Genomic DNA, 13,158 nt, shown 5'->3' with positions numbered 1-13,158 from the left:
TGTCGAAGTCTCTCTGCCCTGCTGAGTCAGTCATGTTTGAGTGGTTTAGGCTGTCCGAAATCAAACATGTAATAGGGGAACTCATTGATGACAACTAGTCTCGGAAGCCAAGCTATGTTCGAGAAATTCATATATAAGGGATGTTCTACGTCATTTGAAGAAAAAACCATTTTAGGCAATGTCCTAAAGAACACTTCTAACCCCAAACTTTGTCAAAATGTGTTCGAAAAAGGTTCATCAAGTCTTGAGGAAGTACTTAAAATAGTCAGAGCAATAAAAACTTCCATTAATCACTGGAAGACGAAGGAAAGTGTTTTACTCTTGGAGTAAATGGGACCTAAAGGTCTACACAATCCCCAATCCCCTCAAGAAGAAGTCAGTATATAAGTCAAGCTCCATACCTAAAGAATGCAAGTGTAGCTTTTGCAACAGTAGACCTATATTTATTAAGTCGGAGTGTTCTGCAAAGGGACGTGACTGGTAAAACATGTCACTTTGCCATTTGCCCCCCCCACCCGGTCGTTTGGGTCATCGATCGCATTCCAAGTATCGACAGTGAAGGATGATAGGGCGTATGCACATTTCTATGTTGATGGTCAAAGGATCTAGTTTTTACTGGATCTGGGGTCCAATGTAAACATTCTTCCTATTCAATACGTTACTGGAAGAAAATTGGAGGAAAATGCAGGACATATTCAGGTATTTTGTGTGAATAGATCAACATTTATTTATTATTAGTGATATGTATTTTTTGTACTTAGGAATAATTCTTCACCTCTCAAGTTACTTATTTTAAATAATTATTTATTATATTATATATAAAGGGTGATTCAAAACGAGCGGTTTTTTCCAGTAGTTTTTTTTTTTTTTTGACCGGTGCGCGCGAGTTCGGTCAAATTCATATGTCATTTTCACTCAGTATTGTTTTACAATTCTTCATTGAAAGATATACGCCAGAACAACGTGTACAAATTGTTTAATTGTACTATGAAAATCAGCGTTCCGTGAAAGAAGTTTTTCGCAAATTACACCCAACTTATGGTCCACATAATCGACCTTCAAAAACCACAATTCGAAGAACAATCGAAAATTTAGAAGAGGCAACAACTTGGTGGGATATCCCGTCGTTTGGTAGGCCACGTACAGCTCGCAGCGTGGAAAAATTGCGGCTGTAGCCGAGAGTGTGCACAATACGTTACCGTCAACGGCGAACGTTATCGCGCTATGGTAACATACTTTTTGGTACCTCAAATTGAAGCACATGGTCTCCACGGTATATGGTTCCACTTGCCACACAGTGCGCGTAGCAATGGACTTCATCGAAAATTGGCACGAAAGAATGGACCATTTAAAGGCCAGTTGCGGCCAACATATGAAGGGGATCATTTTCTAGAAATAATTGTACAGGATTGTTTTTTCGGTTCATAATAAAGTTTTGACCATAATTGATATTTTATGTGTTTTATTTCTACAATCCAAAAACCGCTCGTTTTGAGTCACCCTTTACAAGATAATATATACAGGTGTGCGCGTCTAAAACTGAACACTCCATTGAATTTTACGCCATGCACATATTCGTGATTTTATTGAGCTGAAACCAGTTTATACTTCGAGGCAAGGGTCTTGACTAGTTATAAACAAAACTCCAGCAAAATCTAAAGAGCATCCGTGAAACAACGGCCGATAATACGGAGAGACGTAGAGTCACAATTTTGGAACTTTCCGCGTGGGAAAAAACTCCCACTGAAATTGCCAAGGTTCTGAACTGCAGCCGCACCACCGTTTACAACGTGGTAGCCAAAGGACTCCTGAGATGACCACAAGATCTAAGGTAAGACGAAATGGTTGCTGCCGTGAAAAAGTCTGTCGAGGACAAGAGAAGCAAGGTCAACGTCAACGGCCTCTCGAGGGAGTTCAAGGTCAGCAGAAGGACCATGGACCGGCTAGTTAAGAAAGATCTTCGCCTTAAGGTCTACAATAGAACTCCTCGTCAAGCCCTCAAGCCTGTAGATAAGGAAAAACGCCATGCAAGGTCGAAGATTTTTCTCTACAAGCTTACGAATGCCGCCTCATTCGCCTGATTGTTCGCCGCTTGACTTTGCAATGTTTGTGCGTTTAAAGGGGATGCTGTCGGGAGTCCAATACAAGTCCAAGGACCAGCTGAAGTCTGCCCTCAAGAATGACTGAACCAACCTCGACCATAGCTTCATCGCCAAGTCATGCAGCCTATTCTGGTCCAGGCTGGAGTTGGTAGTGGAGAACATGGGCGGCCTTATTGAATACTCATGTGATTAAGACTCTCATCTTTCATGTTAAATAAATTAATTCGTCGACCACTTTAAAAGTTACAGAATTATTTAACTGTTTTTAAAAATTTCAGAGTGTTCAGTTTTAGACGTGCATACATGTATACGAAATGACTTTGCATAAAATGTCGCGAAACTTAATATACATAAAATAAACACGCAACTCCTCATGCCCTTCTAAGATGTAAGGGTAATATGCATAAGGTTTTAAATGACACTAAATCTTTTTCAAAAAACATATATAAAATTTAAAAGTTTTCTTTCTATTCCGGTCTCCTCAACATTCTATGCTCCATGTTTTCTTCGCAAGATTTGGAATTCTCAGACAATATCCCTGATTTGAATAGCCTTAGGAACTTCCTATTTGGAATCAATTCACGATTGTTCTTCATCAATATATATAATCTTCCATGATCTTGGATGTCTTTCATCACGGCTTCAGTGACCTATGTTTTGGAAATAAGGTTTTGTACCAATACATTGTTCCCATTCTTGAACACTGGTGGATCTCCGTTTGAATTCTCGGTAGTTATTGTTTTGTTTCGTTTTTCATAAACATCATTTAAATCGATTTTTTCATAAGCAATAGGTATTGTTGTTAGTTTGTGCGCTTTTATATGTTGAGAGTGATCCAATTCGATTTTCATGGGTGGTGCAAACAATGGTTTATCGTCTAGAGAGTAAATAAATATATTTTTAAATTCTTCCATGATTTTATCCATCTCTTTATTTAAGCATTGAACTTTGTTCACTAAAGCATTTGGACAACTTTCCGTGATGACTGATAATCTTTTCAAATCATATACACCTATAAGAAACTCTCTTTTCATAGACGATGTAATTATGACATCAACCATAATACTATTCCCACTTTAATGTGTAACTTCAAGTTGAGCAGTTCCCTCACATTTCATAGGATAATTACTTGCATTGAACAACTGTTGATTTGTGGTAGTGTAAGGAAATCCATTTTCTCTTATATAATCATAGGAAATTATACTCTTACTCGACTCTGTGTCTGGTAATACCATAACCTTTAAATATTTCCAGCATCCTTTAGGACTAGATTGAACTTTAAATTCCATCTTCTTCAAAGACATCAATCCTTTGGTCTGATTAATATAAATTTTTGATGATGAATAATATTCTGGACAGTTCACTCTTGAGGTATATCGACTATTGGATTTTGTATTGAGTTTTGAATTTGGATCTGTCTTAGTAAGACAAAAGGAAGACAAATGTCCTGGTTTTCCACATTTGAAACATGTGATTGATTCTCTACCAGGGCAATCTTTGATATGACTAGTACTTCTGCATCGCATACACACCTTTCTTACATTTTATCCTTTTTGAAGAAGTTACTTTTCATCTTATTTGATGTATGAGATATAGTATTCATTGCGATTTGACATGATGTAGCTGCCTCGTATACACGACCTGTGCGCTTGATTTCTTCTCTAGCGGGATTTTCTAAACTTTACAATTTTTTTCTTAGTTTATTGTCTGTAGTTCTATTAATATAACGAAAAACGTGGAGATCATCAATATTGATCTCAAATAGATTAGCCTGTTCCCCTTTTTGTTCTAAGTTTGCAACAAAATCGGCCCATGATTGTCCAGATCCATGGGAATATTGAAAAAAAATCTAATCTTCTTTGAAATGGAGGGTACTGATGAAGAAATTCATCCTCTAAAGCTTTTACATATCCATTTTCAACCTCACAAAAACAGAAGTTACGCCTTGTATATTAGGACTTATTCTCTCTTTTAGACTAGCATCAATTCTCTTGCAGAAGTGATTATGTTGAACGTGGAAGGGAAATTTATCAGTTGAATTTTGAGTACAGTAACTCTTGAAACTTTTGACCCATTCAGCTAATTCATGAGAATTATGAACCTTTGTTAAATTGAAAGGTAAAGAAGACTTGTCAGGGGGGTGGTTGATTGGTTTCAAACTTTCTGACTGACATCCAATTTTTCCAATATTAATTAACGGAGAATTTTTTAGTAATATTATAGAATATAGTGTAGAACCCGGTATTGCTTGGAGTAATTTAATTAAGTTTATATGAACATACAAACTGGGCTTGAATAGTATTATTCATAGATACCAGAGAAATGTTTAATAAATTTACTCAAAGTTTTTATTAATTTGGTCCGTTGAAGTGTGTAATATATATATTTTTAACATATAAATATATCATTATATATCATTATTTATATAATATCTTAGTTTTTGAGGTCATGGTTTACTTTACTTTTTTATAAAAAAAGTCAAAAATAAATAAAATATAATATACGTTTTTTTAGGTTAACTAATAGCTTTGAATGATGAACTATACTTGCTTTATTTTATCGCTAATCATATACCAATTTATCAAAATTCTAATTTCTTTATCTTCAATGTTTCAAAGCTTACAGGGATGGAATCAGTCACAAATCCAAAATTTCATTGGTAATCCGATCTATTTTCAGTAATATCACATACAAATTTTTTGCCAAATTCGTTTTCTCGTAAAACTTTCTCATGGAATGACCGATATATGTACATTACTAACGGTAGTACTCAGTATTGCCCGGGGTAATTAGGCTTCAGCTACAAGACAAATTTTTCACTAATATAGAAGGTAGCTCTTCAAGAAATCCTCAGTGTTATTCTTCGTTTTGTATGAGCACGCTCACATGTAAATGCTCAATACTTATATAAATTCATATGTGTTCTGTCCTCGAGAATAAAAGTATGATATTAAGAGTTTGGGAAAAACAAAATAATATGTTGGGATGACTGATGAGTACTTTATTCTTCAAAATTCATTTTAACATACCAGCGTTTATATTAATATATACTGAAAATGCACATGAATTATGATATACAAGAGAGACCAGTAAAAAAAAACCGAAACACTGTTCTTGTTATACTTGCACACACCTGTAATATTTGATAGGTGCAATATATGCTGTTGACCCTGTATACTCTTTCGATACTATATGTATGTACACGCCTGTAATATTTCATTAATGATATACATTATGGACTTTGTTTTATTAATATATATTTACATTTTAGAAATTATTATCTTAGAAGCATTAGTTTTACCAAGAATAATATTTTTATATTTTACTTGTTCAAACTATAAGTCGACTGCTTTTACTATTTTATTACAACATAAAGGTAGCTAAGAATTCAGAGCATATATGTACTGAGTTTATGTAATTACATATTAAGCTGAACAAGAGCTGGCTCAAAAGAATTATTACAAGTAAAAAATTTTGGGCGATATTAATTAAGTAAAAGTACAAAGAAAGCAGATGAAGCACATTCAAGGAAAATATATTTAAAAGGCCTTTAGACCTTCTTCAAGTGACGAACAACCTTAGTTAGTACTGGAAAGAATGTCTCAATGGTGGTCAATAACCTTTGTACAAGTTAGCAAAATCCCAGGCCAAGAATAACCTCTGAACTAGAACCCAAGACTGAATACAAGGAATGAATTCTATTCACTCCTCAATATTACTACCCCTGGAGAACTCTCGCTTTGGAATGAACAAGAAGTTTATAACTAACAGGAGGAATACTTCACTTGTCCTCAAGTGTAAAGGAACTAGGCGTTTTGGACCACCAACTCCTTTTTTCATAGCTCTGGAGACAATAAAAAATAAATGAATAAGAACGGAACTACTAGGTAGGGGGAAAACCTCAGCAGAAAAGCTGGTAACCAAACAGATGGACAGATTGAGTCTCCTGAGGGTTGTCTTCGATACAAAAATGCTATGTAAAAACCCTTTTACTTCATCAAAGCAAAAAAAGGCTCTGCTACAGAATCGCTACCTCATCAATTTATACGAAAAAGTTGAATAACGAGGATGAGAGTATGAACTGCAAATCCCGTAAGGAGAAAATAGAAACGTCAGCACATATTTTCTGCGAGTGTAATAGGGTGAATCCTTTGGTAAGGATGTGTTGAGTATAATTAAAATAAAAACTACAAGTGTTGACGTCAGAAACTAATTGGGTAGTGGCCACCGATCCGAACCTTCCCAGGGCTTTGAAAATGGAGGCCATCATCAGTAAAGTGCAAATTATAATATATTATTGCAGATGTAACGAGAAACCCCTACCAACAAATCTGGAAGGTGTCATATAGAAATAACTCGACGTTTTAGCTAACTTTTCCAACAATGGTCCTTAATTTGGAATTTTGGGTACAAGTGTCGAAGAAAAAGAAAGAAAAAACCTGTGCCTTTTATTGTCGTTTTTCTTATTATTGTTTTTTCATTAACTCATATCATTTATGTGTAAGGAGTGTATTATATTCAGTTAGTGTTTGTTTGTTTTTGTTTGTCAGAATTGTAAATAAAAGTATGCCTATTGGGCTTAAATATTTATATATACATATATATTCATATAAAAATCCTTAATTGTCTAATATTACTATAAAAAGTATACATTTTATTTACAATTACAAAAATTGAAGCAAAATTACGTATAATAAAAATAAAAGACTGATTTGAACAAAAGACAAAAAAGACTTGATATATTGATTTTGGTAACAACATATATTTTAAATTTAGAAACATCTAAATATGAACTACAAAACAATAAAGTTTTATAAAAAACAATTAGTCTTTTTCATCATTATTTACCAATTCCATATTTTATTAAACTTAATTGTTGTTTTGCAGAGTGTTCCCTTTACAAAAAGTATTAAAGCATTATAATATTAGACAACACTTTAACCATAAACTATTAGAGAGATGAGTGTCTCTTATGAGTGAAGCCTCTCTTATGTATGGTAAGAATACAGAAAAGTGAAGAGCCTTGAGCATTCATGCTTAATATCTATTAAATGAATATGAACAAGTATGATGATCATGAAGTACAACTAAAATTAATACTTGAGCTACACCTTGAGAGAAGAAAAAATAGAACGAAGTGTTATTGAACCGGTGGACTATTAGTGGCTTGAGAGTTTATAAAATGTTTGAGGCATGACAAGATACGGAAAAAGCGTACTAGGAAAATTCCCTGCAGGAAAGAATCCATCGGAAAATTGCCCGCGGCGGAAATTTGCCTGCAGGAAAATTGCACTCAAAGAAAAATTGCCGGAAGGAAATTTACCCTCTCTGGAAATATGCCCACAGGAAAATTGTCATAAGAGAACAATTGCCTGCAGGAAATATGCCCACAAGTATATAATAAAACAGACATAAAAGGAAGCCTTTCAATAATGAAATAATAAAATAAATAAAAGTAGAAACAGTACAGTAATTTACTCATTCACGAGAGAAGAGGAAATGATTCTCCAAAATTCTTGAAATAATAATACCTCTGGGGGACAAAAAAAGTAAATTTTAATCAAGATATATTTTTTTTAGTGACGTTAGCCTTAGATGCGCAACTTATTTTAATGTTTTGGTTAGGAGGTAGTTTTTTTAGAGTTAACAGATCTGGATTCTGTACTTTTTTGAATTCGTTAACCCAATCATACACGGAAAAAACTTAGATAGTTAATGATGAATGTTATAATTTTTACTGGAACTGGGTGTTGTATAATTGTAAATTACAAAAGCTCAACCTGTGGGCTATAAATCAACTTGGTGTACCTATATAATTATTAAATAAAACACTAGTTATGAATGCAGGATTTCCCGTAGGTTTAAAATTCCGAAAAATCCCGGGATAGAATCCCTGCTAGCTACCATATGTTTTTTCAAATTTTTACTTCTTTCACTCGACGTTGTGAGAAAATTAAAAAAACTGTTTGTGTATTTTTACAGCCCTTGATTCAATTATTTTTGTTACAAACCTAATGCATTTAATTATTAGAGTGATATAATAGTAAACTGATAATTAATGTTTAATAAACAAGTTTTCTATATTTCTACAGATCAAGCTTACTTTTAAATGATCTTTCTTTAAAAATGTATAGTAATATACGTAGTTTATTCATAAACATATTTCACTATTGAGCAAAAGGAAACTTTCGTCTCACAAATTGGTTTGAACTTTGTTCTTACATAGTCAGTAGTAATGAAAATATTTGAACACAAACACATTATAAAATAAAAATTATGCATCTTATCACAGATATGATATAGAAATACAAATTGTATTGATGATAAGTATATTTTGTGTCTATAGAATAGGTTTAAGATCGTAGAATTGATGATGAACTTATGATAGGATCGAATTCCGCCGGTGCAGGGATTGTATCGTCCGGTAAGGAATTTTTTGCTGTAAGTATTTTGTTATGTGACTTGTCTCTTAAAATGGGTTTAGGCATAGTTCGCCTGGAAACAGTTGCATGTCCTGAATTCGCAGATGACGTAAAAGTTGATATTTCGGTTGTAGAACCACTTCTAGATCTAGAGTCTGTTTGTCTTTGTGTGAGAAGAAGTGTCCTTTGCCCTCCTCGTCGTGGAAGACTCGAAAATTCCACTTGATGTGGTGTTAGTTGCCTTTCGTGATAAGGCATATCTATACGAGAGTTAGCTGAGGATAACGAAGGGGACCTTGATGATGCATTTGAAGATGTCGTGTTTTTTACACCACTTCCACAACAACCATTCTGACTATTCCGTGTGCACAGACATACGATTAGAACCCCATTTAACAAACAGAGAACAGATCCAAGTCCCACTGTTATTCCAAGTGCATATGAGTAAGCGTTCCGTGACGCTTCTTCGAGCCGAATGAGAGTATCATTTTGCTGATACAGAACTTGTTGGGAGTCAGCGAGTGTAATGCAATTAGCTGAAGGAAAAGTTGCCCCTCCACCCGATGGGGCAGGATGAAGGACTGATGGTTGGGATTGAATGGATGCATTAGGAAGAACAACACCCCATGTAGGACCGTTGTTATTATTCATTGTTGTAAGGGAGTTGTGTGATGGAAAGATGGCATGTTGTCCAGTTTTTTGAAGCTGAGGTATAAGATTAAGCCACACAGACATTTTGTGGCCTCGATAATGATGTTGTGAATGTGGACGAATACCTGTAAGAGGCAGAGAAAGAATATTTGTTAGGACATGAAATATAATTGCTTATATACCTAGGTCAAGTACTTTTTGACGTTCATCATAGTTTTCCCATTGGGTGATCCAGCTTTTAGAACTTTCATTATTGCGTGTATTGGACTTGATTCCATCGTCATCTCTATTAGGATCACTAGAAATAAGACGAATATAATATAATATGCGCTAGAAAAATTACTATTTTGTTTCGGTTTACACTACCAGAGGGTATGCACAGGCTACAAATGGGTCTTGAAGCCAATTTTATTAAAAAAGGTCATCCGAAAAAAAAACACACAAAAAAAAGCAGTGATCAAATAACAAAGATTATTTCATTTTTACATAAGTAACTAGATATACCAATTATCATTATCTTTTTATGTAGCTGCATGATTCAAATTTGATAAGTGTACCTAACTAAGTAGATATATACAGATATTTACCCAGATTTTGCAAAATTTGTCCAATACTTCATAATTATTTGACTCAGAAGAGCTTCATTTCTTGTGTAGGAGTAGGTTATAAATGAATTCCAAATGTTTTTTTAGGGGAATACCAAAAACATATTGTAATTCAGATCCATGAGTTGATCCAATTTTGTACTGAAACAAATGAGAAATATATAGGGCGATATATATAAAAGAAATCAATAATTAGTTCTTATTGATTGATCTGATTACAGACCGTTATTACAGGATCGTAATACCTGTGAGAAAGGACCTCCTTTGGTTTGATGAGAAAAGTGATAAAAAAATGTATTTTTGGATTTTCTAAAAAATGTTCCCACAGAAAAAACAGCTGGAGAGACGTATAATCCATCACTGAAGGCTTGTAAAACCTTGTTTAAAATAAAGAGGTAAACAATGTCAATGTACATATAATATCATATTTTTTCTTTACCTGTTCACGAACAATCGATGGATGTTGAACAGACTCTGCCCAATCTGTATATTCGTTTTGTAGCGTCAACAGAATTTCTTGTAAGTGGGCCTTATATTGATTCCTTACAAATGTTTGTAACATTCTATCCCGAACATTTAGCCCAATTCCTCGCCGTACTTCTTCATCTGATAGATCATTGAAGTAGTCATGAGTTACTACTCCAACTATGGCCTCATAGGTTCTATAATTATGTTGAATGATGTTGTAAGCATTTTATTTATTGGTTCTAGGAAAATTCGCCAAGTTATATTTGGTAAAATAAATTTGACCTTTTTCTGAAAAATAATTCTTAAAATTCAAAACTCGTTATGTCGAAATAAAAATTCCTAATTTTAATACGACTTGATTGTGATGTATAATAGATGAAAATAGATATAAAAGATATCTAGGCGAATTTTCAAAAAAAATAATTTTTTTAACTCTTACCTTGTTCCAAAACTTCTTTTACCCTTAATATCCGCAAAATTATCCTTGATTGTGACACCATCAAAACTTGGTCCAAAGTCCAAATGAAAACTGGGAACATTTAAATCAATTGCCATTAAGTCCTCCGCTGATTTTTTCCTCAGACAGCTAATGATATCATTATTTCCTCCCCTTAGTCTGGAACTCATTTTTCTTCTCCGATTATGCTGATGAGAAATACTGTTTTCAACCTCCATATTAATTGGTGAAGCTTCACCCTCATGTGGAAAGGTCCTTTTAACATCTTCCTTCCTTTTTCCTTTACTTGAGTCACTTTCGATGCAATCAAATTTTTTTGCTAGTTGAAGAGCATAATCCAGAGGTTCACGAACACGAGACCAAGGTGCAAATAAAGAGCCACTCATGAGAATCACACGATGGAATAAACCTTATAGAGAGCCATTCAAATTTAATAATTTTATAAAGAAAAAAACCTTATTAATTAATAAAGTCGTCTAGGTTTTTAATTTGGGGCTTAAATTTGTTCTTATCCCACTTCCTGTCTTGTCCCTCTTAAAACTTATATGTCTGTGAAAATGATGCTACAAGGCATCATTTTTACAAATATTATTGAAAAGTATCAAGTTTACCATTTGAACGTGTTTTGTAAAACATTAAGTATCTTTAAAATACATGATTATTTTGCCATTTTTTTAAAATTTAGGTCTAATTAAAGTTTAAATTAGGCTTATTTAAAATATAGAAGATTGATTTATGATGATACCACTGGTAAATGTACATGATGATTTCAATTTTATAAGATTCTTCTATGTTTTATGAGACAAATTTTGTGTCGGGTTTGGATGCATCTTTAAAATTTAGCACAGGATTGACGGGTCTCAAAATTTTGGGACCGATACATCCTTATAAATTAATGTTCTAAAAGGGAAATTAATTATTACCTGGTACAGTTGTTGGTGAATGAGCTAAATATTCGATACAAGCTGCACCTGTGCCATGTCCAAAGAGTGTTACACGCTTAGAATCTCCATTAAAACTCTCCGCGTTCTCTTGTATCCATTGTAAAACGGCCATCTGATCCATAATTCCATAATTAGCTACTTGTCCTCTTCTAAGGGGCGAGTCATTTAAGTTGAGAAATCCTGAAAATGATGGACAATTGATATAAAATATGTAGCATAAATTAGAGCTTGGCAATTATATACTCTCTGGGGCCGATACCAATTATTTGGAGAAAAAAATAAACTATAACAAACAGTTGACCAATAAAAACAAAAACAAAACAAAATATTAAGAAATAGCACAAGTAGGGTCACTAAAAATTCCTGTATTCAGGTAAGTAAATATTTTTCTCTCCTACACAAAAACCTTTTCTATTTAAATTTAAATTTAAAAAGGACATTGTCAATGTGTAAGGTCTTTCTGGCCATAAAACTATTAAAAAAATTGTATTTTTCTGCCAAAAATTTCCTATTTTTAGTTCTCGTATACTGTCCCAAATATGAGAACATATATTTTCTCTTTATCAGTACAAAATATTATGAACCTTCTTTTAAATTATTTAAGGGGTCTATGATATGTGCTTTGATTTGCGGTTTCCCTATTTTATCAAACATGACACAAGATAATGTTTCTCCTTTTTGTTCAACAACTATCGTTTCAACTAGGATTAAATTATGATATGTTATGTTTAATAAAACAGGAAATACCAGAATCGTGCTAAAAATGACCAGACTGGCTTCAAACTTTACCAAAGTTAGTTTTTTTGATGGCAGAAAAAGTATTGATAAAGGGGGGAATATATAAGAAAATAGACATTGTAAGGGTCATTCTTGTCACTTGTTAATTTTCCATATCACAAAAGCAAGGCAACTTATCCGCCATGATTAAAAAAACAACAAAGATTCTTAGGTTAGATAGAGTAATTGTAATACTACAATGTTTAATTTAAAAAAAGTCTGCTGAAAGTATTAAATTGTTTAATTTCATTGATGGATAGTGAAGAAATCATATTTGGGGTTTTATGCAAGTTTTTAGCCTTTGATAATAAATGATCATACAATTTTCAAAAAATAATAAAACTCAGAAGTGATTACACAGGTCTTAAATTATTTTGATAATTAGGGTCAATATGTGTATTAATTAATTCAGGGTGAAAATGAGAAAAAAACGTCCACAATTGCCTCTTGGTATATTTTTAATAGAATTACATTATATGCGACAGGTTTATTACTATTTTCAAAATATTGTTAGTTCTTACTTGAAATTAAAGGATAATATTGTATTATTAAATGTTAAAAAACAGTGTTTTCTTTATTTTTAAGACCATTAGTTAGAAAGTCAATTATAAATATGTACCGTATTGTTCCAGAGCTATTATATAGGTACACATTTCTTTATTAAAAGGTTCCGTCTTTTGATTAAAATTCTCTGTTTTTCTGGAAAAGGATATCAAGAAAACACTATCTTCA

General features: G+C 33.2%; 2 protein-coding genes across 2 annotated transcripts in view; both read right to left on the bottom strand.

Moving 5' to 3' along the window:
* Positions 1 to 8,850: 8,850 nt before the first annotated feature.
* Positions 8,851 to 9,794, bottom strand: LOC121116572 (uncharacterized). Its single transcript, XM_071887508.1, has 4 exons — positions 9,763 to 9,794; positions 9,358 to 9,473; positions 8,926 to 9,300; positions 8,851 to 8,879 (listed from the first exon to the last, which is right to left on the bottom strand). The coding sequence occupies exons 1-4, from the start codon at positions 9,792 to 9,794 to the stop codon at positions 8,851 to 8,853; spliced, it is 552 nt and encodes a 183-aa protein (XP_071743609.1).
* Positions 9,360 to 13,158, bottom strand: part of LOC121116571 (neuroligin-1) — a 437,035-nt gene continuing 433,236 nt past the window's right edge. The window contains exons 4-9 of the mRNA XM_071887683.1: positions 11,629 to 11,829; positions 10,688 to 11,114; positions 10,220 to 10,442; positions 10,026 to 10,157; positions 9,763 to 9,921; positions 9,360 to 9,473 (exon numbers count right to left, since the gene is read on the bottom strand). Of these exons, the coding sequence (XP_071743784.1) occupies positions 9,817 to 9,921; positions 10,026 to 10,157; positions 10,220 to 10,442; positions 10,688 to 11,114; positions 11,629 to 11,829 (1,088 nt within the window). The 3' untranslated portion in view covers positions 9,360 to 9,473; positions 9,763 to 9,816. The remainder of the gene's footprint in view (positions 9,474 to 9,762; positions 9,922 to 10,025; positions 10,158 to 10,219; positions 10,443 to 10,687; positions 11,115 to 11,628; positions 11,830 to 13,158) is intronic.

The sequence above is a fragment of the Lepeophtheirus salmonis genome, chromosome 4, assembly GCF_016086655.4.
Source record: "Lepeophtheirus salmonis chromosome 4, UVic_Lsal_1.4, whole genome shotgun sequence".
Classification (NCBI taxonomy): Eukaryota; Metazoa; Arthropoda; class Copepoda; order Siphonostomatoida; family Caligidae; genus Lepeophtheirus; species Lepeophtheirus salmonis.
The sequence above is the reverse complement of the archived record's forward strand: the minus strand, read 5'-3'. Positions and strand labels throughout refer to the sequence as shown.